The sequence below is a fragment of the Zootoca vivipara genome, chromosome Z2 (genome assembly GCF_965207765.1).
Source record: "Zootoca vivipara chromosome Z2, rZooViv2.hap1.1, whole genome shotgun sequence".
NCBI classification, from domain to species: Eukaryota; Metazoa; Chordata; class Lepidosauria; order Squamata; family Lacertidae; genus Zootoca; species Zootoca vivipara.
The window spans coordinates 34,235,312-34,260,411 of record NC_142585.1 but is presented as its reverse complement, the minus strand read 5'-3'; the positions used below and the strand labels follow the sequence as shown (position 1 = coordinate 34,260,411).

The following is a 25,100-nucleotide window of genomic DNA, read 5'->3' as shown; positions in this document are numbered from 1 at the left end:
CCCCCTCTCAGCTCCCCAGCGGCATTCTTTTGTAAGGAATAGCAGACAAAATATTGACATGTTGCGTTGTGGTAAATAAAACAATATGAATAAATGCAGTGGTTCAATAATTCCAGCAGCCAGTAAGCCAACGGAAGTAAACATGGCAAAGTAGAAGTTAAAAATAGTACAGTAAATAAACCACCAAATCCCAGGTGAATAGGTTACCCTGTTGGAGGCAGGGTATACCAATTGCTGGGAATCACAAGTGGGGAGAATGTTGCTGTTGTGCTCAGGTTCTGTTTGCAAGCTTCCAATTGAGACCTCTGGGTGGCCACTGTGAGAACAGGATGCTGGAGTAAATGGGCCACTGGCCTGAACCAGCAGGACTCCTCTTACGTTCTCTTTCTCCCCGGTCAGAGGTTGTTTGCGTCTGAATACTGGTTGGTGGGAATCACAAGTGAAGAAAGTTGCAGTTACCCTTGGTTCCTGCTCATGGCTTCCAAAGAGACATCTTGTTGGCTTCTGTGCAAACAGGGTGCTGAGCTAGATAGACCATAGGTCTGATCTAGCAGACTCTACAACCTTAGTTAGGCACCAGGAACACAAGGGATGCATGGGGTGGTGTAGGTCTTGAACAAAGGCCCTGATGGGAACTCTGCCAGTTGTGTGTGTCTACTTGCACTGTGATCTTACAACCCTAAAAGGAGTGTGGGGGCAGCGGTTATTAATGTGACCAGAGTGCTCTGAAAAAGTGCTGTGGAAATGATGGGTTCTAATGCAATTCTCGCTGACAATGCAGTGATGAGTCTCATGGCCAGGGCCAGCTGCTCATCCAGACAGTGAAACTGGCGTTCTCTGTCACCAATAACGTCATCCGGTTGAAGCCGCCGTCCAATGTGGTGTCTCCTCTGGAACATTCCCTTACGCAGCACGGTGGGTACCTCCTTTTATATGTTCTGCAGCCAGGAATGTGGCACACTAGTTTTATGCCTAGACAACCTGTGTGTAGTTTTCTTGTTTCCTTTTAATTACATGTTTACGTGAGGGGAGGGGGAGGGAGGAAAAAGGAAAATAAAACCACCTCATCAGCTTACATTAACAATTGTTATAGCCCTTGAATTTTTAACATTTAACAATTACAATTTCTAATCTACTGTATTTTTTCTTCGCATTTTTGTTTTAAAAATAGCACCTTTTAAGAAAAAAATTCAGTGGCTATCAGTACATCCATCTTAATTTAAACATATTAATTGATATGTGTCATTCAAATAGGTACCTACAACCTGTGTGTGGTTTACAAAATTTGCATTTTGAGAAAGGGATGTGGGTTTTTGACTGAAGCTGCTTTTTCCTTACACTTCCTTTGTAAGGAAATATTTTCCTAAGAGATTCATGAATCTTCTTTGTGATTTTTTAAAAACTCTGCTCTTGCCAGGTGCCCACAGGAACAACCTGATTGCTATCTTGGCCAAATATATCTACCACAAACACGACCCTGCCTTGCCACGCCTCGCCATCCAGCTTCTGAAGCGGCTTGCCACAGTAAGTCTTTTACTGTTTTCTACCCATTAGAGGGCTTTTGTGGTTTTCCGATGATGATGATATTTGTTAGTCGCATTTCTTACAAGGTCATTTAAAGCAACTTCATTTCCCCATCCTTAAAAATAGGACCTGTGTGGTTGGGGGAGACCAGTAGTCACTAATTGTTCTGTCTCCAGTGTCAGAGGCAGCAATGCTTCTGAACACTGGTTGCTGGGAACCACAGGAAGGGAGTATGTTGCTGTTGTGATCAGGTCCTGATTGCAAGCTTCTCATCTGGTTGGCCTGACCTATCAGCTCTTACGTTCTTATGCCCACCCCCTACAGTAAGCAGGACTTCCCAGGATTTCTGAAACGTCCCAAAGGGGTCACCACTGCTTAGTACACAGAAAGAGCCCTGCTGAATTAGGCCAGTGACCCCTCACTGCTCTCACAGTGGCCAACAAGAGGCCTCCATGGGAAGCCCTTAAGCAGGAACCAAGCACAAGAGCAACATTCTCCCCTCCTGTGGTTTCCAGTGATGGGTATTCAGAAGTAATGATGCTTCCGACTGTGGTGGCTGAGCATAGCTGTTGTGGCTAGTAACATGTTATAAAGCTTCAATGGATTGGGTTTGGCAAATCTGAGACATTCTTCCTCTCTATCCTGTTACAGCATCCAAAGTCAATCTCTCTTGAACAAGCTAAAGAATAGTGAATGCCTAAGCATTTTTTAATAGGGATGCGGGTGGCGCTGTGGGTTAAACCAATGAGCTTGCTAATTGGCTTGCTGATCAGAAGGTCGGCGGTTCGAATCCCCGCAGCGGGGTGAGCTCCCGTTGCTTGCTCCCAGCTCCTACCAACCTAGCAGTTTGAAAGCACATCAAAGTGCAAGTAATAAATAGGTATCGCTACAGTGGGAAGGTAAATGGCATTTCTGTGTGCTGCTCTGGTTCGCCAGAAGCGGCTTTGCATTGCTGGCCACATGACCTGGAAACTGTATGCCTGCTCCCTAGCGCAAGATGAGCGCCACAACCCCAGAGTCGGTCATGACTGGACCTAATGGTCTAGGGCAGTCATAGGCAACCTTGGCTCTCCAGATGTTTTGGAACTACAACTCCCATGATCCCTGCCCACTGGCCCTGTTAGCTAGGGATCATGGGACTTATAGTTCCAAAACATCTGGAGAGCCAAGGTTGCCTATGCCTGGTCTAGGGGAACCTTTACCTTTAAGCATTTTTGAAAAGCATTGCAATACTTTTTAAAAATTGGATTGGATTTTGACAACTTTAGTAGAGTTTTATTTCATTTATTTCAGGTTGCTCCAATGTCTGTCTATGCCTGCCTTGGGAATGACGCTGCTGCCATCCGTGATGCCTTCCTGACACGCCTGCAGAGCAGAATTGAGGACATGCGAATCAAAGTCATGATTCTCGAGTTCCTCACCGTTGCTGTGGAAACGCAGCCTGGCCTCATTGAGCTGTTCCTCAATCTGGAAGTAAAGGATGGGACTGATGGATCAAAGGTAGACTGTGCATTTGTGTGTGTGTATGAGAGAGAGAGAGAGAGAGAGAGAGAGAGAGAGAGAGAGAGAGAGAGAGAGAGAGAGAAGGCAAGAGAGAGCACACAATAATTTTCCATTTTTGTGACCTAGAACCGTCACCTTAGTCATCTTCCTTTTGCTTGAATGATAAAGCCCACATATTTTGATCTGCTTTAATATTTGCATGCTGCTTTCCCATTCACAGCATTGAGTTCAAAGAAGCTCGAGAGAATAGCAGAGCATTAAAAATTAGAACCTCCATACAGTTCAGTGTGCAAACTCACAATAATTCAAAGAGTATTGTGATAATTCAAAGATCAGAAGTTGCAGGTGAGCATCAGCCCTGAAGCCAGTTGACATAACCTCTCTGTGAAAGGGACGTTCTTCACTCACCACAGCAGCCACAATCCTAGGCTTTCCACAAAAGAGATCTGGCTTCACTCAGCACTCGATAGAACACCTGCACACAAAACCTTTACAAAAACTTCCACAGTTGCTGGCTACTAGTTTGTTTATAGGTTAAGGCACAAGGTGAGAAAGGTTGCAGTGTTTGGGACTTTTTAGTTTAGAGGCGATATTATGTAAGCTTATAGACGGAGAAAGTGGATAGAGAGAGGTTTTCCTCCCTTTCTCATAATGCTAGAATGTGTAGTCTTGCATTGAAGCTGGAGTTCTTCATGCAGCACATAGTTAACAATGGAACTCGCTCCCACAGAATGGTCACCAACCTAAATGACTTTGGGTTGGACAAATTCATAGAGGAGGATAGGGCTGTCAATGGCTACTAGCCATGATGGCTATGCTCTGCCTCCACATTCTGAAGCAGCTATGCTTCTGAATATCAGTTGTTGGAAAGCACAGGAGGATCTTGCAGGTTCCCCATAATGACCATCTGGTTGGCCACTGTGAGAAGAGGATGTTGGGCCAGATGGGGTCATAGCCTGATACAGCAGACTCTTATAGATTTCCTCTCTGCTGCAGAAGGGGCAGAATTCAGTATTCTCTTTTCTCTCCCAGTGACCTGACCACAATTTATGGTCGCCACGCAGATCACCACACTCCTGCCACCCTGCTGTTGTAGCTTCTGTGAACTAAAGCATGTCCTTAAAAGTTTTTCCAAGACAGGAGTGCCTGGCGTGCTATGGTCCATGGGGTCACGAAGAGTCGGACACGACTAAACGACTAAACAACAACAAAAGTTTTTCTCCTCTCCCACTGCCACTCTTTTTGCATTTTGTTTTTCTCTGGTATAGGAATTCAACTTAGGAGAGTGGAGCTGCCTTCACGTAGTTCTGGAGCTGATAGACACCAAACAGCAGGAGCGATACTGGTGTCCCCCGCTTCTCCAGCGAGCTGCCATTGCCTTCCTTCATGCCCTCTGGCAGGACCGCCGGGATAGTGCTATGTTAGTCCTCCGCACCAAGTAAGTGATACATTTTCTAGTCTCATGTTGCAACCCGTCTGGGAGCGGGCACAAAGTAGAGCACTTTAATCACAAACACAAACACAGCTATCCTTCTATCCTTGGGAATGTTTTGAAGTAGGCAAAAAAATGTGAACAATGCCTGATTTTGTCTTTTTTTCTGCAATTTTTTTAGGCCAAAGTTTTGGGGAAATTTAACTAACCCACTCTTTGGAACCCTTCCTCCGCCCTCCGAAACGTCTGAGGTGAGTTGCTTCCATAGTAAGTAGCACTAGTTTGTGTACCTGGATGTTTCCTGCTACCATATTTTGGGAGTTACAGCCTTTAATTGCTGTTCCCTCTAGGTAAGATATGCAGGATAGATAACATTTTTAAAAGAGTAAAGTAAAATTTGATAGATTTCCAAGTTCCAACATCCCCTGTTTACGTTATCCACCCCATCAGTGTCCTTGATGGGACAGAAGACATGAAATACTCCTAGGTAAATTTGTTTCTGTCCTTTTGTTTCTGTATGAGCCATCAGCCTGATAGGTCTCAAATCAAAGCAAAACAAATCAAAATTTATTGGTCAACCAAATACAGAATATAGAAATGAAGAAAAAGAACAAGCAAACAGATTTTAGCAAGCAAGCAAAGTTAATAACAGCATAATAAAATACATATGATACATAAAACATGCATGCATACATTCCACATAACTCCCTTTCCCTCTCTGTAGCTCAGCATCTTGGACACCTGTGCCTTGATCATGAAAATCATTTGTCTGGAGATCTACTATGTAGTCAAGTAAGTATCATTCAGAGCATTTCCTAAAAGCCGGCGACCTGCCTCTGCCAGCTCAGTACAGATGTAATAGGAAATTATGGGTTGTATCCAGTGCAGCACTAAGTTGAAATCACTTAGTGGTGCATACTTATTCCACTGGTGAAAAACATTTTGCATCAGCAGAATGTTGTGCAAGAGAGTTGTAAAGCGTTTGTTGCACAATAGATGGCACAATCTGTTGTAGAGCATGTTACTGCCAGCACAGTTGACTTTTTGGCGCAGTGTTCCCAAGTGGCGTTGCCAGTCCTGTGCTTTGCAACGCACTCTGTGCTCCTCCTTTCCACCAAAATTCAAGGTTGAAAGGAACAAGGCAGGGAGGCTTGCAAAGAAATTGAATGGAAACTGCTCCTCTCCTTGAACAAGGCTTGCTCTGACCACCCATCAGAGGATGGGCAGTTGGGAGAAATCCTTGCTCCACCAAAGGAACAGCCTGGTGAGCTGTGTTTGGCCCATGGGCCATAGGTTCCCCATCCCTTACTTACAGCTTCTTGTAGAATGGCACATGTTTATTTTTGTATACCTTGCTTTTCGTTATCTGATATATCTGCTGTAGCTTTGATGCGAATTCATCGAGGTGACCTATTCCAGCCTGGTGCTGTCGAATTGTTTTGGATTGCATCTCCCTTCAGCCCCATCCAGCTCGGCTCTATGATGTTGGGGCTAATGGGAATTGTAGTCCAAAACATTTGAGGTCAAAGCTGCTTTAGCAGGAGGGGACACACTTCTACTTTTCTGCAAAACCAAGAATAACCAGGAGCAAGAATCACAGCTCTCAATTTCTCATTTGCCCAAGAATCACAGCTCTCAATTTCTCATTTGCCCCCAGGGGTTCTTTGGACCAATCGCTGAAAGACACACTGAAAAAGTTTTCCACGGAGAAGCGCTTTGCTTACTGGTCAGGCTATGTGCAGTCCCTGGCGTTCCACATGGCAGAGACGAAGGACAGCGGCTGCACCTCTATGTCAGAGTATCAGATGCTGATCTCCGCATGGCGGATGATGCTGATTGTTTCTTCTAGCCACGTAAGGAGGTTTTGTCTCTTTGCCTGTCCATAAAATGTTACAGTATAGAGGGGAGGTAGGACTGAATCACATTGCATCCCACATAGGTTAGTTGGGCCAGTTAACAGATTTGTAAAAAAAACAACAACAACTATTACTTGAGAGAAAGAAGGAAGTTGCATCAGATTCTGCTCTAGTAATCTCAGATTTTACAGTTCTCTGGTACTGCAGCTGCTGATTGCTCAACAAACATGCATCTTGCACATAAAGGGACTTTTTTGATGTTGTTGTTTGCGGAGAAGAAATGGGGGCGGGGAATGATTCTGTTGCAAATTTTTAATGATGGGCTTTGATCCTCTCAGGCCGACATCATGCACTTGACTGACTCCGAAGTCCAGCAGCTGTTCCTGGAGGTCCTGAGTGGGACTGAGGCTTTGGTGAGTGTTGTTATCATCGTTGTGTTTATTATCAATTTATTAATTGCCTTCTGAACCACTGTCTCAAGGCGATTTATGCATAAGATAAAACAGTTAAAACCACCAAAGCAGCAAATGCATTTTAAAACAAGACTAAAGCACTAACAAATGGGCACTTGTGGTGAAGACCCATTTATACAGCTAGGAAAGCAAGTGGAAACAGAAAAAATGCCTCCAGTTGGTTTTGCAAAGTGGAAAAGTGTCACACTATGAGTTACTGCAGAGTGGGCTTCTCAGATCTTTAGAACTTGTAGGAGAAACTCTCGCAGACTGCAGCAATCTGCTAGGTGTATAAGGGATAAAGTAAGTTGTACAGGCACAGTAGTGATGTATGGAAGTGAGAGCTGGACCATAAAGAAGGCTGATTGCCAAAGAATTGATGCTTTTGAATTATGGTGCTGGAGGAGACTCTTGAGAGTCCCATGGACTGCAAGAAGATCAAACCTATCCATTCTGAAGGAAATCAGCCCTGAGTGCTCACTGGAAGGACAGATCGTGAAGCTGAGGCTCCAATACTTTGGCCACCTCATGAGAAGAGAAGACTCCCTAGAAAAGACCCTAATGTTGGGAAAGATTGAGGGCACAAGGAGAAGGGGACGACAGATGACAAGATGGTTGGACAGTGTTCTCGAAGCTACGAACATGAGTTTGACCAAGCTGTGGGAGGCAGTGCAAGACAGGAGTGCCTGGCGTGCTCTGGTCCATGGGGTCACGAAGAGTCGGACACGACTAAACAACTAAACAACAACAACAGCAGGCACTTACATGTTAGTATTAACATGTTAAACATGATCCTTGGTAGCAGATTGGCAGGCAGTGATGGGTTCTAAGGGTGCCATTGAACTAGATCTTACTTGGAGTAGGCCTATTTCAGTTAATGAACATGATCCTTTTAACAGGTCTACTCTGAGTAATAGTTGAATAGCATCCTTGGTCTTCTACAGCTTGAAGTCATAGAGTTTGTTCAGCTGCTTTAAGTGAAGAAGAATGTATAAAAACAATATTCTGTATCTGTGAAGGGAAAACTATAGTTCCCAGGGTTCTTTCACAGAGGGAGCCATGTGGATGAAACACACTTCAAATTTATGGTGTGTCTGTAGCCTGTGTTTCTTCATTTCACTAGAGCATGATCAATGAGAAAAGTTTGTCCTGGTGAGCATTGCAGGATGCAAGAACAGTTGTCCTGCCAACTTAAAGGTGCCCACAAAACGTAGGACCATTTATGTAGCAGTCTGGATCTTGGATCACGCTCCTTTGAGATGTCCACCTGGCTTTCCCTCTGCCCTGAAGCAACTTAAAACATTTCCCTTTCTGTTTTTGGAAATAGAATCAAACATGCTTTTTTTCCTTCCCCCCTCCCCCTGTGCTGTCGGTTTATTGACTTGTATCACATTTTTATTTTGTGGTTTTGGGGCTTGATGGTTGTCTATTCATGTTGCTTTCTCCTTTGGAAATGTTGTTTAGGGAGGTGATGTTAAAATCTTGTTACTCAGAATAAATAAATATTTCTGCAGTTGCTGGTTCCCACCTCGGTGTGTTGTCTACAGCTGGGGTCCATGCTGTGCACCCTCCTCTTAATCCTGCTGAGACAGTGGAAGAGGTAGGTCTCTTGGGGGAAAGGATGCAGTAGCTTAGTGGCAGAACACCTTCTTCTCATTCAGGAGGTCCTAGGTTCAGTTCCAAGCATATCCAGGTGGTGGGTTAAGAAGGACTCCTTGCTGGTACTCTGGAGAGTTACTGTTAAGAAATTGATCCATAATTGTAAGAGTTCGACTTTTAGTGTGGCAGTACCTACACTTTTGAACTCCCTATTGACCCCAGGAAGGCACATTCCCTGTACTCTTTTCAGCCTCTATTTAAAACAAGCCTATCCAGGTGTGCTTTAATTTCGGGTTTTCTACTACTATTTTAAAATAATTTTACGTTTTTACTTTCCTATTTGGTATTTTTTTTATTGATCATTTAGTATTTCTTGTAAACTGCTTAGAGGTTTTACTGCAGTCAAGCAGTATATTTATTATTTTTATTATTATTTCATTCAATCAAATAATTCTTAAAATCTCTGAAGGGAGTGGAAATGTAATAAGCAATCCCAACCCTGTCTACTCAACCCTATTTTATTCAGGGGACTTTGCTCTCAGTTAAGGGGCACCATAAACTTTTTTCCTGTGCTTTATGGTCTCTAAAAGTCCTAACCCAGTTTTGAAGATGGCCAACACAAAAAGCAGGTGTGAACTATAGTGAACCACTGTTTAATGCAGAATTGTTCGTTGATGGGGGACACTGGAAAGCGAAGTGGTTTTACCCTGCTCTCCGTGGTCTGCTGCTGGCAGATGATTAAGAGCAGGCAAGTGCTGGGTGCTCTATGCTGAGGATTGTTGCTCTCTTCTAAAACAAACTCACCCAGTGAGGTTGTGAATCATGCAGAGCAGACGACAGGCTGACATGTGTATAATTTTATGCATCTTAATAGCTTTTCTTCCATTTCGCGCCCCTCCCCCCCCCCAATCCCTGTTGTCAGCGAGTTGGGCTCTGTGGATAAAATCGTCAATTCCTTGACGAAGATTCTGGATGGAGTGCTGCAGGCAGACCAGCAGATGATGGAAAAGACAAAGGCCAAAGTGTTCTCTGCTCTCATCACAGTCCTGCAAATGAAGCAGATGAATGGTGGGGAGCTTTATATGGACAACTTACGCGGGCATCACTCTTGCTGCTTAGCGTAATGCCTTGAGCAGAGTTGCTTGTGTTGTGTTATGTTGTTGTTTGTTTATATGCCGCTTATCTCCCCAAAGAGCCCACCTTCCCACCCCCTCGGCAAATCGCACAGAACAATACACAGATGCAAAATTCACATGCCATACAACTTATTTAGGCAGCAGTTCCTCCTTGTAAGGGTCCCAAGTAGGGATGTAGGGCAAGGCAGGTAGAAAATCTGGTGCCCTTTGACGGTTCCAGTGTTTGCATGGGAAAGAATGTGGTTCCTGAACCCAAGCATTCCTGAAGTGGTTTGGGAACAAACCATGGGACTGTAGCTTTGGACGCAGTGCCAGCCCAATACATTATCACAGTTGAGGGGCAGATTCCAGCTAGGCACATGCATTTGAGGAAGGAATAGAGCAGAGCTGGTGAGGGGGTATGGTCTAGGGAGAATCCTGAGGGCCACATTCATCCCCTGGGAGTGATTTCCCACCTCAAAGTAAGGTTTTTGTCCAACATTAGGCTGCTCTATATGTTTTTCCTTGTGCTCCATATCAAATTCCTGTGTGCATGTGTGTTATAGTGAGTGAGATTCCTGAGTATTCCCAGCTGGTGTTGAGCGTGTGTGAAACACTCCAGGAGGAATCCATTGCCCTTTTTGACCAGACTCGGCATTGCCTGACTTCTGGGGACTCAACAGATGACAAAGACAGCATGGAGACAGACGATGCCTCCCGGCATAAGCAGAAAGACCAGCGAGATGGGGCAAGTGGCTTCTAATATCTTTTATTAGTCTTGGGGAAAGACTGATAGGGGATGGCATCTCCAAGTGGGGCTTAGCTGCCCCTTTTTGCTCGAAGGCAGGAAATCCTGAAACTTCAAATAAAGTTGTTAATCCTCTCTCCCTTGAGGCCTCAGTTCATTTCCTGCCTTCATTCGGAGTGGACCACTTGATTCAGCTGTCCTGCATAGCAAGAAGACAGTGATTTAAACCAAAGTTGCTTGGAGCCAAGCTGAATACATAATTTCATGGCAGAATGGGTCTACTATGATTAAAACTTGGTTGGATTCAACCCTTGGTCTTCCAGGTCTAGCCTGATGCTAACCACTGCATGCCACACTGATGTGTAAAAGACGTAAATCCTTTTTAAAAATATATTTTTCATAAAAGTATTTATACACTGCATTAATTTGTATATGATGTACAGTATGTATATATGAGGTGCACTAATATGTATATGATTAAAACAACATATAAAACAATCACAAACTTAAAAACAACTGTTTGCTACGGTAGTAGCAGTTATCCTAAGTGGCTTGTTTTCTAACAGTCAGTATCCTTCCTTCCCCACCTGGGTGCCCATGTGTTCTTCGCTCCCTGCTCTGCCTCCTCCCAGCAGGTGTGTGTGCTGGGGCTTCACCTGGCGAAGGAGCTTTGTGAAGTGGATGAGGATGGGGATTGTTGGCTGCAAGTTACCCGGAAGATCCCACTGCTCCCAACTCTCTTCACCACCCTGGAGATAAGCTTAAGAGTGAAGCAGAACCTGCACTTCACAGAAGCCTCGTTGCACCTGCTTTTGACCTTGGCCAGGACCCAGCAGGTGAGAAGAGGCAAAAGCTTTATGTTCCTTCCACACAGTTTTAGCTAGCTAGTATTCAGCTATATGGCTGAGCCCCCTTTCCCCCAAATGCTTGTGGCTGTATGATCCCTGGGGCACAGGTGGGGAACATGTGCCCCCCAGCTGTTGCTGGGCACCATCATAACTAATAGTTATGAGGTGATGGGAGTTGTGGCCCAAGCAACAGGTTCTGTCACTCCTGCTGCTGCGGAAGGTGTTGGTCTGGTTTTGCCGTTCGCCCCCAGCATCTAATATTCAGTGGCATGCTGCCTCTAAGCATGGAGATTCTGAGGATTCTCTGAATCAGCAAACACGTTGCATAGTTTAAAGTACTGGGAAGAATGACTCAAAGTGGCAAAGGTAGGTCTCAAATGACATGTGGAGGAGAATGTGCATGTAACACAATCACATGGTTAGATTTCAGGGAAGATTGGCACAGTGGGGATTTGTATCAGGTGGGCTTGCCAGAGTGAAAGAAATATACAGACATACTGTTGTAGGAAGTAACCCCAAGGGTAAAACCCTCTGCAGTGCAGGAGTCACAGCTAAAGAACCCCTGACACTAGCCATTCAACCGCTGTTCAAACTTCTCCAGATACTTAATTTTCATTACAACCCCCTAAGCTGCATACCAGCTCAGAGCTGAGCTCATTGTTTCATCCTCTGCTTGTCTTGTGGGTGGGCTGTTGGATACTGATACTGGAGGGCCTGAAAGATGAGCAGGTAGAATGTTTTCCATTGTAAACACCAGAAGAAATCTCAGGGTCTTGTCAGAGAGAGATCTGTGGTGGCTTCAGTTTAGCTCCACCACCTGGAGAGAGAGGCTGGCGATACCACTTCTCAAGAATACAAATTCATGGAGAAGGGGAGCGCAATCAATGGCTACTAGCCACGATGCCTATGCCTTGCCTTCACAATTGGAGGCAGCAGTACTTCTGATCACCAGTTGCTGGAATCTGCCATGTTAGGTGGGAAATGCTATTGTGCTTGGGTCCTGTGAGAACAGGATGCCACTGTGAGAACAGGATGCTGGACTAGATGACCCCCCCCCTTTGGCCTCATCCAGCAAGGCTCTTCTTATGTTCTCTTGCAGGGGGCAGCAGCTGTGGCTGGAGCTGGTGTCATGCAGAGCATTTGCTTGCCTCTTTTGAGTGTGTACCATTTGAGCAGTGATGGAGCTGGTCAGGTGAGTGACTTCTCCTCCTTCCTTTTCCATTGTGGGTGACCCACTTTGTCAGAACTTTGCTTTGCTGCCATGGTGAAGCAAGGGTTTACTTTAAGTATATCACTGTAATTATCTGCTGCCGTTACTTATGTAACTCCATTGGTGCATGTGGCACTTTATAAAGGTGTTTTTAATATAGGTAAAGCTAAAGGGACCACTGTCCATTAGGTCCAGTCATGGCTGACTCTGGGGTTGCCGCGCTCATCTCGCATTATTGGCTTCCAGGTCATGAAGCCAGCATGACAAAGCCACTTCTGGCGAACCAGAGCAGCGCACGGAAATGCCGTTTACCTTTCCGCTTGGAGTCTTACCTATTTATCTACTTGCACTTTGACGTGCTTTCGAACTGCTAGGTTGGCAGGAGCTGGGACCGAGCAACGGGAGTTCATCCCATCGCAGGGATTCGAACCGTTGACCTTCTGATCAGCATGCCCTAGGCTCTGTGGTTTAACCCATACATACCACCAATTTACATAATATAGTGTGGTGTACAGCAGCATATATAGTAAAGTATAAAAGGGAGGTGGGGGTTGTCAGGGAGGTTTAGAGGGTGGTGACAAGGGAAAAGGCCTCTTCCATTGTGGCTCCCTGTCTCTTTCCAATAAGACCCTCCTGGCTCCTTCACTGACATCTTTTTGATGACACATTAAGACTTATCTCCCCACCCCCCCGGGCTTTTGATAGACTTATAAGATGTTGCTTTGTTCTGTCAAAGCTTCCTTTGGTTGTTAGGGGGTTATTTGCAGTTTTATGTGGCATAATGTTTTTATATTGTTTTTAAATGTGTTGTATGTTGCTTGGAGACATTCTGGTAACGAACAACTTGAGAAGTATAATAAATCATATTGTCACTATTAAAATGACTGGCTGATCAGAAAATGCAAGCATTTGTATAGGCTTGCCTTCATAAAAAGGGCTTTCAAGAGACACCTGTAAGTCAGAAGCAAGGTGCCCGCTGAATCTACCCTGGAAGAGCATTCTGCAGCAGGGGACTGACCACAATAAATGCCTAGTGGAGGCCAGTTAGGCCTCTGTAACATGAGAGACAACTAACAGCACTCCTCTGGATGATCTCAGTGATCAGACTGAGATACATGGGCTTGAGCATTTTTTAGTATAAGAGCACTGGTCTCTGACCTGAGGAGCTTTCAATCTAAATTTTACCATAAGGATAGAGGAGAGAAGTTGGGAGGGGGGAGGCGGAATATCCAGCTGTAAACAGGATCTATCCATGTTGACATCCCTGGAGAAACCCAATTCTATCAGAAAGCAACTGGCACATTCTCAGAGACATCTGTATAGCAATGATTTGTCTACAGTGGTACCTTGGTTTACAAACACAATTGGTTCCGGAAGTCTGTACTTAACCTGCAGCATACTTAACCTGAAGCGAACTTTCCCATTGAAAGTAATGGAAAGTGGATTAATCCGTTCCAGACAGGTCCATGGAGTACTTAAACTGAAAATACTCAAACCGAGGCGTACTTAAACCGAGGTATGACTGTATTTGAGTGGTGTGGTCCTTGTGTGATGCAGGTGCCGGCATCATTGCGGAAATCTCTGGATGCCCCTTCCTGGCCAGGAGTCTATCGCCTTTCCATCTCCTTGATGGAGCGCCTTCTGAAGACGTTGCGGTACAACTTCCTGACTGAAGCTTTGGACTTTGTGGGCGTCCATCAAGAGAGGATCCTTCAGGTTTGTTGGGAAAGTGTGTTTGTCATTAAGTTCAACTCTTCCATATGTGTCTTAATTGTTTCCCTCACTAATGATTGGTGGGTTTTTTTTCCCATACAGGTATATTTCTATCAAGCTTAGAATCCAATATTTCATTAAAATCTCCTATCACCACTTCATCATAAATACACTCATTAAGGCGTCAGAAACATTTGTAAATCATAGTGGGGGGAATCTGAATTAGGTCCATAAACATTAAGCATGGCTATTAAAGTCTTTGCTATTTTAGCACATAAAATTAAATAACACCCATTTACATCATCTGTTTTAAGTCATTTTTACGCTCTGCCAGATCTTGTTGAATCGGCTTTAAGACTTGTCTCTTTCAACAAATTAGTATGAGGATCCTCCTCTGCCATTTCCCCTGGCTCAGCAGATAGTGGCGCAGTTAGAATTAAGTCCAGCGTTGATCGTTTAGACCTAGTTGTCATCGCAACAGGTCATTAAAAGCAAAGTAATATGTAATGAGAACTTTTCTTCAGCTGATAATCAAAGTATTTGTCAACACAGTCTGATAATTCAGAAGTTTGAAAGCATTTTTATCAGGAAAGAGCTGAGAGCCTTGTCTCACAGCATCATCCTACACCAGAAGTCATCATCATTTCATTTTTGATGATGGCTTCCCATGGTCCATCGTGAAGCTACTTACAGTATATTGTAATAAGAACATATTTAAAACAATATATGAAATAGATTTTTAAAGCTGCATATATAAAAATTGTGTGAGTGTATGATACACACCAAGAGTTTAAAATCACAACAGCATTTGATTTTTCTTTCTTTCAGCATTTGAAAGATCAATTCAGATGCAATTCACATACCAACTTCAATAAAAATCTCCACCTAGAAGTCTTGTTGAAAGATGGGCATCTTTAGCAGGTGCCAAAATGACAATAGAGAAGGTCCCGGTCTGTTATTAGGTGCTGCCACACTGACATGCAGAACAGACATCTTGGCCAGCTTTTCCCTTTTCAGAAAGAAAGTGGGGTGGGAGATGGCCAGGATGTCTTGGTAGATTGATGAGAGATGGTAGGGATGCTTCAGTATTCTTGTAGCCATGGCACACTGATTATCAGAGTGCACTGAAAGACAGAGAGAAAAAGAGGAAATTTCTGCTCTTTAAGGTCTTGTCCCCCCCACCCCCTTTTCCAGTGCCTGACTGCAGTCCGGACTGTACAGAATTTGGCCTGCCTTGAAGAAGCAGATCATACGGTTGGGTTCATTCTTCAGCTCTCTAACTTCCTGAAGGAGTGGCACTTCCACCTGCCCCAGCTTCTAAGAGACGTGCAGGTAGGGAGAACTAGTTGTCTGCATGTCCCTGTCCTATTAAATTCTGCTTGCATATTGGCTTTACTGTGTTTACACATGATTAAACACTTTTGCAGAACTTTGTCCTTGTGCTTAAAGCAGTATGAATCTTCAAATGTCACCCTTACCCCATGTCACCTTCACACCTATTGTTGATCAGAGCAAAATTCATTACCCTTAAGCATGAAACCGAAGCCTAAAGCCAAATTGATTTCTCTTAATGAGAGAGCCCTACTAGGAAATGGCTATTGGGCCCAGATAGTAAAGAGGAGGTTTTAGAGGATGGGCAGAATTCACTTTTAAGTTGTTGTTGTTAAATTGCCAGCCCCCTTCACCATGAAGTGCATTTTATTGTTCTCTTTTGGTGATATTTAGTAGTATTTAGCTCTCTGCAATGCACCGTGATCGCTCCTAGCAAACCTCTGTAGAAAAGGAGGGATCTGTTCTCTGTCTGTGTTTATAGTAAAGTTTGCTGCCTTTACAGTAATTTTGGTGATGAACGTTCCTGAGCAGGAGGGATATTTTTGTAGTGTACATTCTACAACGTCCCAAGAGGTGGGCGCTTAGTGACACCCCTCTTTCTCTGTCCTGTAAAGGGGCTTGGGTCTCATGACACTCTTGTCATGGTGGAGTCTCCTGTCAGAGGATAGTATCTTTTTGCTTCCCATAGTGGTTTGGTTGGGGATTTTGCGAGCAAAAGAGCTCATGCTCTTTTGGAAGTCCCCAGACACCACAAACAATCCATCTTGCTTTCCCCGAGTGTCATGAGTGCTGTCTTCAGCAATGCACAGTCAGTGTGCCATGACTGTTATGGCATTGCCTGCAGATTCAGCCACCTCCGGACAAGATGCTCGCCGAGGAGGGGTCTGGTAAAACTCCAATGGCCCCTCCTCTGATTGTGCCTAGCACTTTGAGTCAGGAGCTCCCCATTCACACACCCATTCTGCAGGTGGGGTGAGCAGTACTACTTCCTTTGTCAGATTGGGGTCCCCCCCTCTCATTGGTACACTTGCATTTACAAAGAGGTAAAGAACTCCCTCCGTCATAGTAAACACAGAAAGGAGAGCTCCTATTCATAGGAAGCCTGTAAGGGAAAGAGTTGGCATCATCCAGGATGCATAAAAGAGGATCTCACAGAGCTCCATCAAATAGCAGTTCTGTGAGGTCTCCTTATCTCCCTGTTTTAGGGGCTCTTCTCCAGTCATCATGGAGCCAGCTAAGGGGGCAGGTGGTCCTGCTAATGCTTTAGCCCATGGACAGTGGTCCTCTGTAGGGAAGACCTGTTGGGGTGGAGGGTGAACTTTCTGAGGAAGAAATGTTGGTGGTTCAGTCTTAACCCAGATTGTTGGCTTCTGAGGTTTTTAGCCTTTCCTGGCAAAAGGGCCAAGGTTGTTAATAGCTTACTGAGAATGAAGTCCCATTTTGTGTTGCATCACACCAAGCCCACACCATTCAAGTCATGGTTGGATAGAAGGCCTTGTCCTCTGCTTATTGTGGGGGGGGGGGAGATAAATAAAAAAGCATTATACTTTTCCTACCTTGGTCCTGAATCGGTTGAAGTATCATTGGTATGGAAGGGTGTTTAATCCTGCCTTTCCTGCTCTTTCCCTGCACAAGGGTTTCTGCTCCATTTTCTATCCTGGTTAAAGGCTGTTTACACCCAGGAGTTTAGGTGGTCTTCCCCCTTCTAATTTGGTCTGCTTTGGCAAGGGAAGATATTCTACATCCAGATGAAAAATAGAGGTTAAGAGGTGACTCCTTCAAGATAGCAGGCTGAAATTTGAACTTGGGCTCTTTGAGGTGGTCCATCCTCTATCCTCCTGATGGGACACTGGCTTTATTTTCCATTTATCAGGAGATTTGTTATAAGAGACATTTTCTTGAACATTTCAGGTGAACCTGTGTTACCTGTGCCAGGCCTGCACTTCACTTCTGCACAGTCGGAAAATGCTGCAACACTACATACAGGTAAGGGGCCGAGGTGGCTGGTTCTCACTAGGCTTGGCCTGTGCCGCTTCAGACAGCAAGTGGAGACTCCCAGGATTGAACAAGAGGCCAATGTTCTGATCTGGACCTGGAAATAATTTGAATTGCTCTTGAATGACCACATGTGGGCAACCATTGTTGTTCCATGACTGCCTATTACTACAGTGGTACCTCTGATTACAAACTTAATTTGTTCCAGAGGCCCGTTCTTAACCTGAAACTGCAGAGTCTGTAATCCAAAGTGTTTGTAACCCAAGGTACCACTGTATTGTTACTGATGTGTGTGTGTTGGGCGGGCAGTAATTTTACAGAAAGTGGAAGATAAGTTCCAGGAATAGGAAACCTTTGGTCCAGGGGCAAAAACGGCCCAGCAGGCTGCCTCATTTAGCCCCTGAGGTCATTTCCCATAAACCATGACCACCTGCCTTGCTAGTGGATGTCATAGAATCATAGTTGGACCCTGTGTGAGAGGCAGAGAAGGGAAGATCTCCCAGGGTGGGAGGCGAATGGAAATATCTCAGGTGTGAGCTGGAAGGGTCCACCACTTTTTGTGTGAGACTAGGGTTGAAAGCTTTAATTTAGATTAGTTTCTTTTATCTTATTGGATTATGATAAAGCTTCAATAACCTTATTAAAAAAGAAGAAAAAACTCCCCCCCCCCCGCCCCAAGACTACAACTCCCATAAACCCCAGCAAGCATAGTCAATAGCCAGGGATTATGGGAAGTGTGGTGCAAAAAGCCTGGAGTGCACCAGATTGTGAAAGACAGCTTTAAATAGTAGTTTTTCAACTTTTTAAAAAAGCCCATAATTTCATTCTTTTTTTGTAAACTGCATTGAGGTGTGCTCCCCCCCTTTTACAATCGAACAATATACAAATTTTATGAAATGGAAGTAAATGAGTGAAATTTCAGTGCTTCCAGTTCTTTTCATACTTTGTGTGAGGGGCTAGTAATTCAAAGGGGGGCAAGTACACATACCAGGATTCCAACTAGCTGCCAGATAGACCTGAATATGAGCAAAGCAAAAGTTCCTTTTGGAAAAGCCTCCCCAGTAGTGGTGATAGTTTTCCTGGTGTGTGCGTGTGTGCGCGCGCCTGTGTATGTGTATGTATATGTAGTCTGCGCTCTTGTCCCATGTCCCTCCCTTCACTTGCTTGGACTTCTTTTCAGACCAAGAATGGAGAGCCCCTCCCGTCTGCCATCCTGCCTCATGTCCAGCGCCCCCCACAGACCTCTGCCAAACCTCCCAGTCCGGAGACAGAGGCTGCTGAGCAGAAGGCTCTGCGTGCTGTGCAGTACAGCCTCCTTAAAATCCTCAGCAAGTCCCTCGCTGCCCTGCGCCACTTCACTCCGGATGTCTGCCAAATCCTTCTTGATCAGGTATAATAAGCCAGGCTCTCAAGGGGAAGAGTCCAGAATTCTGCGGTGGTGCCCCTGGCATGGACCTCCCCTAGCACCCAGGAAGTGCGCCCATTCCCTGCCCTCTTGGTGCTGGCAATGATTACCTTTTATATCCCTTGAAAAGTGTGTAAAGCTGAAGGAGGAAATTGGAAGAGCGACACTCTGTCCAATTTCCTCTTTCAAGCTCTATGGTGCCACAATTGCAGATAAGTGCCACTTAGACCCAGATTTGTTGGGAAAATGAAATGTGTGTCTAGATCAGGCATCCCCAAACTTCTGCCCTCCAGATGTTTTGGACTACAATTCCCTTCTTCCCCGACCACTGGTCCTGTTACCTAGGGATCATGGGAGTGGTAGGCTAAAACATCTGGAGGGCCGCAGTTTGGGGATGCCTGGTCTAGATGTTCTTTATTTCTCTCTGGGGTGGGGGTTGCTAATAAGGGGAAGGGGAGAGGAGAAGTGATTAGGGTGTGTGTGTGTGGCACTCACTTATAAATCCAAATACATGCCCATGGGTGAGAACTAAGCCTCTGTCATAAGTGAGACTTCAGATGTGACCAATGAATGTTTCCCTCTAGTTTCTGCATAATGGCTTGGGACCCAAGTGGCTTGAAGTGCACCTTCATTATCAACCATCTCATGGCCTACAATTGGGTCCCTTTTGGTGGTGCTGCCACTGGAGGTTGTCCAGTTGGCTTTGAGCTGTGACAGGGCCTTCTTGAGAGTGGTTCCCTGTGTGTGGAATGCCCTCCCTAGGGAGGTGTGTCTCTCTACCTCTGTATTAACTATTAGGGGGGATTTACCAGATGCGGGTGGCGCTGTGGGTTAAACCACTGAGCCTAGGGCTCGCCGATCAGAAGATTGGCGGTTCGAATCCCTGCAATGGGGTGAGCTCCCGTTGCTCGGTCCCAGCTCCTGCCAACCTAGCAGTTTGAAAGCACCTCAAAGTGCAAGTAGATAAATAGGTACCGCTACAGCGGGAAGGTAAATGGCATTTCCGTGCGCTGCTCTGTTCGCCAGAAGCGGCGACCTCGGCCAATAACGCGAGATGAGCGCCGCAACCCCAGAGCCGGTCACGACTGGACCTAATGGTCAGGGTTCTCTTTACCTTTACCTTTACCAGACATTAGGTGGCCATGAAATTATTATAACCTGGAATTATTAGCTGTGAGAGTAGGTGATAGTTTGTTTTTCTGAAATTTTAAAAACTGCTTTTAAAAGTTTCATTTTCATTTTGTTATTATTGACATATTTACTAACCTGGGCTTCTTTGGGAGAAAGGTCTGGATATAAAATGATCAATAAATAGATAGATCAAGTGACTCCTGATGGTATTGGTGAAATCTAGATTTAGCTGGTCTTTGCATCTGGCTTGCAGTCCTCTGACTGTTGCTGAACTAAAACTTCCGTCAGCCTCAGCAAGCAATGCCTGAGATGGTGGGAGTTGTAGTTCAGCCACACCCGGAGGGACAGAGGTTCAATCACACCTGCTATACAGCCTCAATAAAAGACTGATTTTGACTTCCATTTGGTTTTGACCCTGCTTCTTCTGTTGTAGTCACTGGACCTCGCCGAGTACGACATCCTTTTCATGCTGAGCTTCACCACTCCAGCTTTTGATTCTGAAGTGCCCCCCTCCTTTGGGACCCTCCTGGCCACAGTCAATGTGGCCCTGAACATGCTGGGAGAAGTAAGGATCAGGGGAGCGCACAGCTGTTTTTTTTCTAAAAGGGAACTGGGACGGGATGTGCTTGAGTTTAGGATGTCCTAGGATGTCCTAGGAGTTTAAAAAAGTTGTGTGTGAATCATAGAATTGTAGAGTTGGAAGAGACCCCTAAGGGGGCATCTAGTCCAATCCCCTGCAGTGCAGAAATCCTGCCCACAGCTGTCCCTGGGTGGGATCAAACCACCATCCTTCTGGTTAACAGCCAGATGCACTGACCCATTGCGTCACAGAGACCAATAGTGAGAGGTGAGAGATTGTGGTCAAGGGATGTCTCAGTGGATGTTTTGAGGTGGCTGGTGGGGATTGAACTTGGGACCTCGCACATGCAAAGCAATCTCTTAAGCTACATCCCTTCCCCGGGAGGCTATCCTGAGACACATGGCTCTGCCCAGGCAAATCAGAGCAAAATTATCCCTTCCTTGGGGACAGTCCCTTGCTTTGTGGCAGCAGGGATTTTCCGGAGTTGCTCCTCCATTCACTGTCCGATCAGCAATTTTGTCTATACATTGTGTGCTGTTCCTTCCTCAGGGTGGAAAGGAATCAAAGCTACATTTCCTTTATTGGGAAGAGGCTCCCTAAAAATTGCTCTAAAAAAATGAAAGCTGAATTCTGCATTCAGTGCTGAATTCTGTGCTTGCATGGGGTTGCAGAATACACTGGGCCTGGCTGAATGTCTAGCTTTTGAATATAACACAGCTTTTCCCTTCTCCCCAAAGCTGGATAAGATGAAGGAGCCTTTCACTATGGCTGCAGGGCTGGCCACCCAGCAGGAGGGGAACAAGACCCTCAAGTAAGTACCTAAGTTCCTTTTACTGCCCTATGGAACAGGAAACAGGGTGGCTCTCCTCCCTCCCAGCAATACCGTACACTTTAAGCTTGATTTGCTCTGTAGATCCTAGGTTCATGTTTTAACTTTTTGCAATTGTCAGTTAACCAGTGGGACACGAGAGGAGATACCTACTTTTGCAGCTGTTGTTGGACAGGCCCAGTCAGTGAAAATGTCCCTTGCCCTACCCGAGTGTTGAATCTGTGCTCAGGTTTACCTAGGGTTGAAACGGTACCTCTAGCTTCCAGGCTTACCACTGAGTTCCATCTGGTCTTTTATTTGTCAGCTGGCTTGACACTACCTCTTCCCTCCTCCTCCAGGTCTCTTCTGATGTTTACAATGGAAAACTGTTTCTACCTGCTCATCTCTCAGGCTCTCCGGTACCTGAAGGATCCAGCAGTCCACCCACGAGACAAGCAGCGGATGAAACAGGAGCTCAGCTCTGAGCTGGTAAGTAGTTTAGATGCTTGTATTATACCCCAAGAGTTACAATTAAATAACATTGGATATGTTTGAACAGAGGTTTGAATGGCCAGCTGTTGGGGATTCTTTATCTGTGACTCCTGCATTGCAGGGGGTTGGACTAGATGACTCTTGTGGTTTGTTTTGTATGATTATGTAAAAAGCCAAAACACTACCAATGTGTCAATGTCTGCGGTTGTTAATGTCCATGCATAGAGTGAATTAATGCACATCTTTGAAATTCCATGTGGGTTGCCTCCCGTGCTAGAGTAGATCTGCTTAAATTAATGGCTAATACATTAGTCCAGTTTACCCATTTCAATTTTACTTTGCATAAAACGTAAGTTCTACAACCCTGTACACCTGTCCCAACTGATCTCCAGGTAAATGTCAGTCTTTGAAATAGTAGAAGAAAGTAGAAGGTAGGGTTGTGTCCTGGATTGAAATAAAGTCTGAAGGAAGGACTCTAACTCTCCCTATCTCTTATTTCCAGAGCACGCTTCTTTCCAGCTTGTCCCGTTATTTCCGCCGGGGTGGCCCCAGTTCTGCTTCTGTGAATATTCTCCCCTCTTCACAAGGGAAGTCTTCCTCAAAGCTAGGCCCCGAGGGGCAGGAGCCGCTCTTCCAGCTCGTCCAGGCCTTTGTTAGGCACATGCAGAGATAAGACCCCGTGTGCCATTTTGAAATCCCCTGTGAGTTCATTTCCATCAGCTTTTGGATGTAGCCCCCCCCCCATCTGCCTTGCCTCAGCCAGGCAAAGGAAACTGAGATGCCTTCACCAGAAGAGCACAACATCTAGAGGATGTGGAGTGGTCTGCAAACAGTGCCTCGTTCATACAAAACGAGCCTTGTGTGTCAGGTAAACCTGATGTGACTTTATAAGTATTGTTGAACTGATTCCTTTTCATAGCGCTTCTACAACTTGGGGAAGAAAAGCGGATGGAGAGAAAAAGGTGGCTTGGAATCTCTCCCCCCCCCCACCGCTACCCTGGATTGGACATTAATTAAATGTTGCCTCTTCTCTGGTGATGCACAGGCCAAATGATTGATTTTTGCCTAGAGATCATCTTTCAAGTGCTTTTTTTTTAAACTTACTGGACTAGTCAGAAAGCAAAGACAAGATGTTTTTAAAGGTGACCACCTTCTCCTCCTGTACCAGTATGAATATTGAAGTTAGAATTCCACTGCTTTGTTATCTCACATTTTTGTACCGCCTATTTCCTGTTTATACTGATTAAAAAGTGTATTTCTAAGTGGTTGTGAAATTCTAAATTTCTCGAGTCCACTTGGTGTCAGGCTGCTGGTTATTATTATTATTATTATTATTATTATTATTATTATTATTATTTCAACCCTGCAGGGCAAAGTAATTCATAGTAAAAACAGAAGATTCATCAAGCAGTGTGGGGTTAAGCCTGCTACAGAGCACTTCATACCCTGCATCCTTAAATGTCACAGCTGGGAGCGAGCTGATGCATTAAATTTGCATGACAAATGAGTAGAGTAGGTAGCTCTGGTTTCTGCAGGGTTTTGCAGTGGCCATATTCACATATAACTCTGAGATATGCTTCCATTTTCCAGCTGACTTTCCTCATAACCCTGGGACTTGGTGGGTATCTGGCACGGATCTGTGGCTTGAGTAGTAACAACAAACCATGGTTACTTTGTGCTGGGTTTGTAGCTCAGTATTTTGTGTGAAGCAAGCCCTTGACTGCATGCTGTATAACATTTAAGGAACACCCCACTTATGCACTGGGCAGATTATAGTGAAGGAGGGGGCTGTATATTTTTTTTAAATAAGGGTGGTCAGGAGACATTTGTTTTCCTTCTACCAGCCCCAAGTGAAAACAGAGGCTTTATTTAGTCCAGCGGACTTAAGACTTAAGAACATAAGAAGAGTCCTGCTGGATCAGGCCAACAGGTGGCCCATTCAGTCCCACATCCTGTCCTCAGTGGTCAGCCAGATGCCCCAACGAGAAACCCACTAATACAGTTTGAGCACAAAAGCAGTCTTCCCTCTTCTGGCTCCCAGCAACTGATATTCAAAAGCATTTACTGCCTCTAATAATGGAGGCAGAGCTCAGCTGTCATGGTTAAAAAGATAAAGGGACCCCTGGCCGTTAGGTCCAGTCGCGGACGACTCTAGGGTTGCGGCACTCATTTCACTTTATTGGCCGAGGGAGCCGGTGTACAGCTTCCAGGTCATGTGGCCAGCATGACTAAGCTGCTTCTGGCGAACCAGAGCAGCGCATTGGAAACGCCGTTTACCTTCCCACCAGAGTGGTACCTATTTATCTACTTGCACTTTGATGTGCTTTCAAACTGCTAGGTTGGCAGGAGCTGGGACTGAGCAACGGGAGCTCACCCCATTGCGGGGATTCGAAGCGGCGACCTTCCGATCGGCAAGCCCTAGGCTCAGTGGTTTAGACCACAGCGCCACCCGCCATCGTGGTTAGTAGCTTTCAATAGCCCTCACCTCTATGAATTTGTGATGGAGAAAAACCTCATGTTTTGATGATTCCATTTTCTTTTGAGCCTATGGCTAAACTGAAAAGGGGCTGTGCCTACATTTTACAGTACAGAACGAGTTGCTTTCAGGTACAGTATATAGCGAATGTTCGTTCCAGAACACTGAAAACAAGAAACACTTAGAATCTGTGGTGACCGCTGAATGCATGAAAAGAAAATCAGCCAGGTATGGCAGTTGTGCTCAATCTTGAAATGTTTTGTAGATAGATGAAAGAGGATATTGGGAGACATTTAATGAATAGGGAAACCCGCAAAATCTTAATAAAGAAAAACGCTGAAAAATGATTACAGTATATGTTATCACATGATACAGTGAGGTCTGATCTGAGAAGCAAAACTATTTTGATTGGTTCAGGATGATGACACTAGGTTGCAACTGCAAAGAGTGTTGTGATTTTTTGGTGAATTGAAATCACTTGTGTAATCTGGAAGTGTGTATGAAACATTGCTTTGGATGTGTTTTTTGGCAGTAGCAGCCTTATTTTTGAGGCTGTCCCTATATGCATTTGTATTTCAATAAAGGACTATTCACTTGGAGCCAGCATCCTTGTCTTTCGGGTTTCTGCAAGGGATACCTTGCAGTCTTTTGTTTAGTCGTTTAGTCCTGTCCGACTCTTCGTGACCCCATGGACCATAGCACGCCAGGCACTCCTGTCTTCCACTGCCTCCCGCAGTTTGGTCAAACTCATGTTCGTAGCTTCGAGAACACTGTCCAACCATCTCATCCTCTGTCGTCCCCTTCTCCTAGTGCCCTCCATCTTTCCCAACATCAAGGTCTTTTCCAAGGATTCTTCTCTTCTCATGAGGTGGCCAAAGTAT

General features: G+C 45.1%; 1 protein-coding gene across 1 annotated transcript in view; it reads left to right on the top strand.

Annotated features, from left to right (window-relative positions):
- The window catches only part of NUP188 (nucleoporin 188), a 47,662-nt gene extending 22,844 nt beyond the window's left edge, over positions 1-24,818 (top strand). The window contains exons 24-44 of the mRNA XM_035113024.3: positions 782-915; positions 1,418-1,524; positions 2,818-3,024; positions 4,296-4,465; positions 4,641-4,710; positions 5,184-5,251; positions 6,117-6,312; positions 6,654-6,728; positions 8,282-8,367; positions 9,289-9,434; positions 10,048-10,229; positions 10,865-11,065; positions 12,177-12,269; positions 13,845-14,003; positions 15,195-15,332; positions 17,244-17,318; positions 18,508-18,717; positions 20,297-20,428; positions 21,181-21,254; positions 21,611-21,740; positions 22,246-24,818. Of these exons, the coding sequence (XP_034968915.2) occupies positions 782-915; positions 1,418-1,524; positions 2,818-3,024; positions 4,296-4,465; positions 4,641-4,710; positions 5,184-5,251; positions 6,117-6,312; positions 6,654-6,728; positions 8,282-8,367; positions 9,289-9,434; positions 10,048-10,229; positions 10,865-11,065; positions 12,177-12,269; positions 13,845-14,003; positions 15,195-15,332; positions 17,244-17,318; positions 18,508-18,717; positions 20,297-20,428; positions 21,181-21,254; positions 21,611-21,740; positions 22,246-22,416 (2,824 nt within the window). The 3' untranslated portion in view covers positions 22,417-24,818. The remainder of the gene's footprint in view (positions 1-781; positions 916-1,417; positions 1,525-2,817; positions 3,025-4,295; positions 4,466-4,640; positions 4,711-5,183; positions 5,252-6,116; positions 6,313-6,653; positions 6,729-8,281; positions 8,368-9,288; positions 9,435-10,047; positions 10,230-10,864; positions 11,066-12,176; positions 12,270-13,844; positions 14,004-15,194; positions 15,333-17,243; positions 17,319-18,507; positions 18,718-20,296; positions 20,429-21,180; positions 21,255-21,610; positions 21,741-22,245) is intronic.
- The last annotated feature ends 282 nt before the right edge of the window (positions 24,819-25,100 follow it).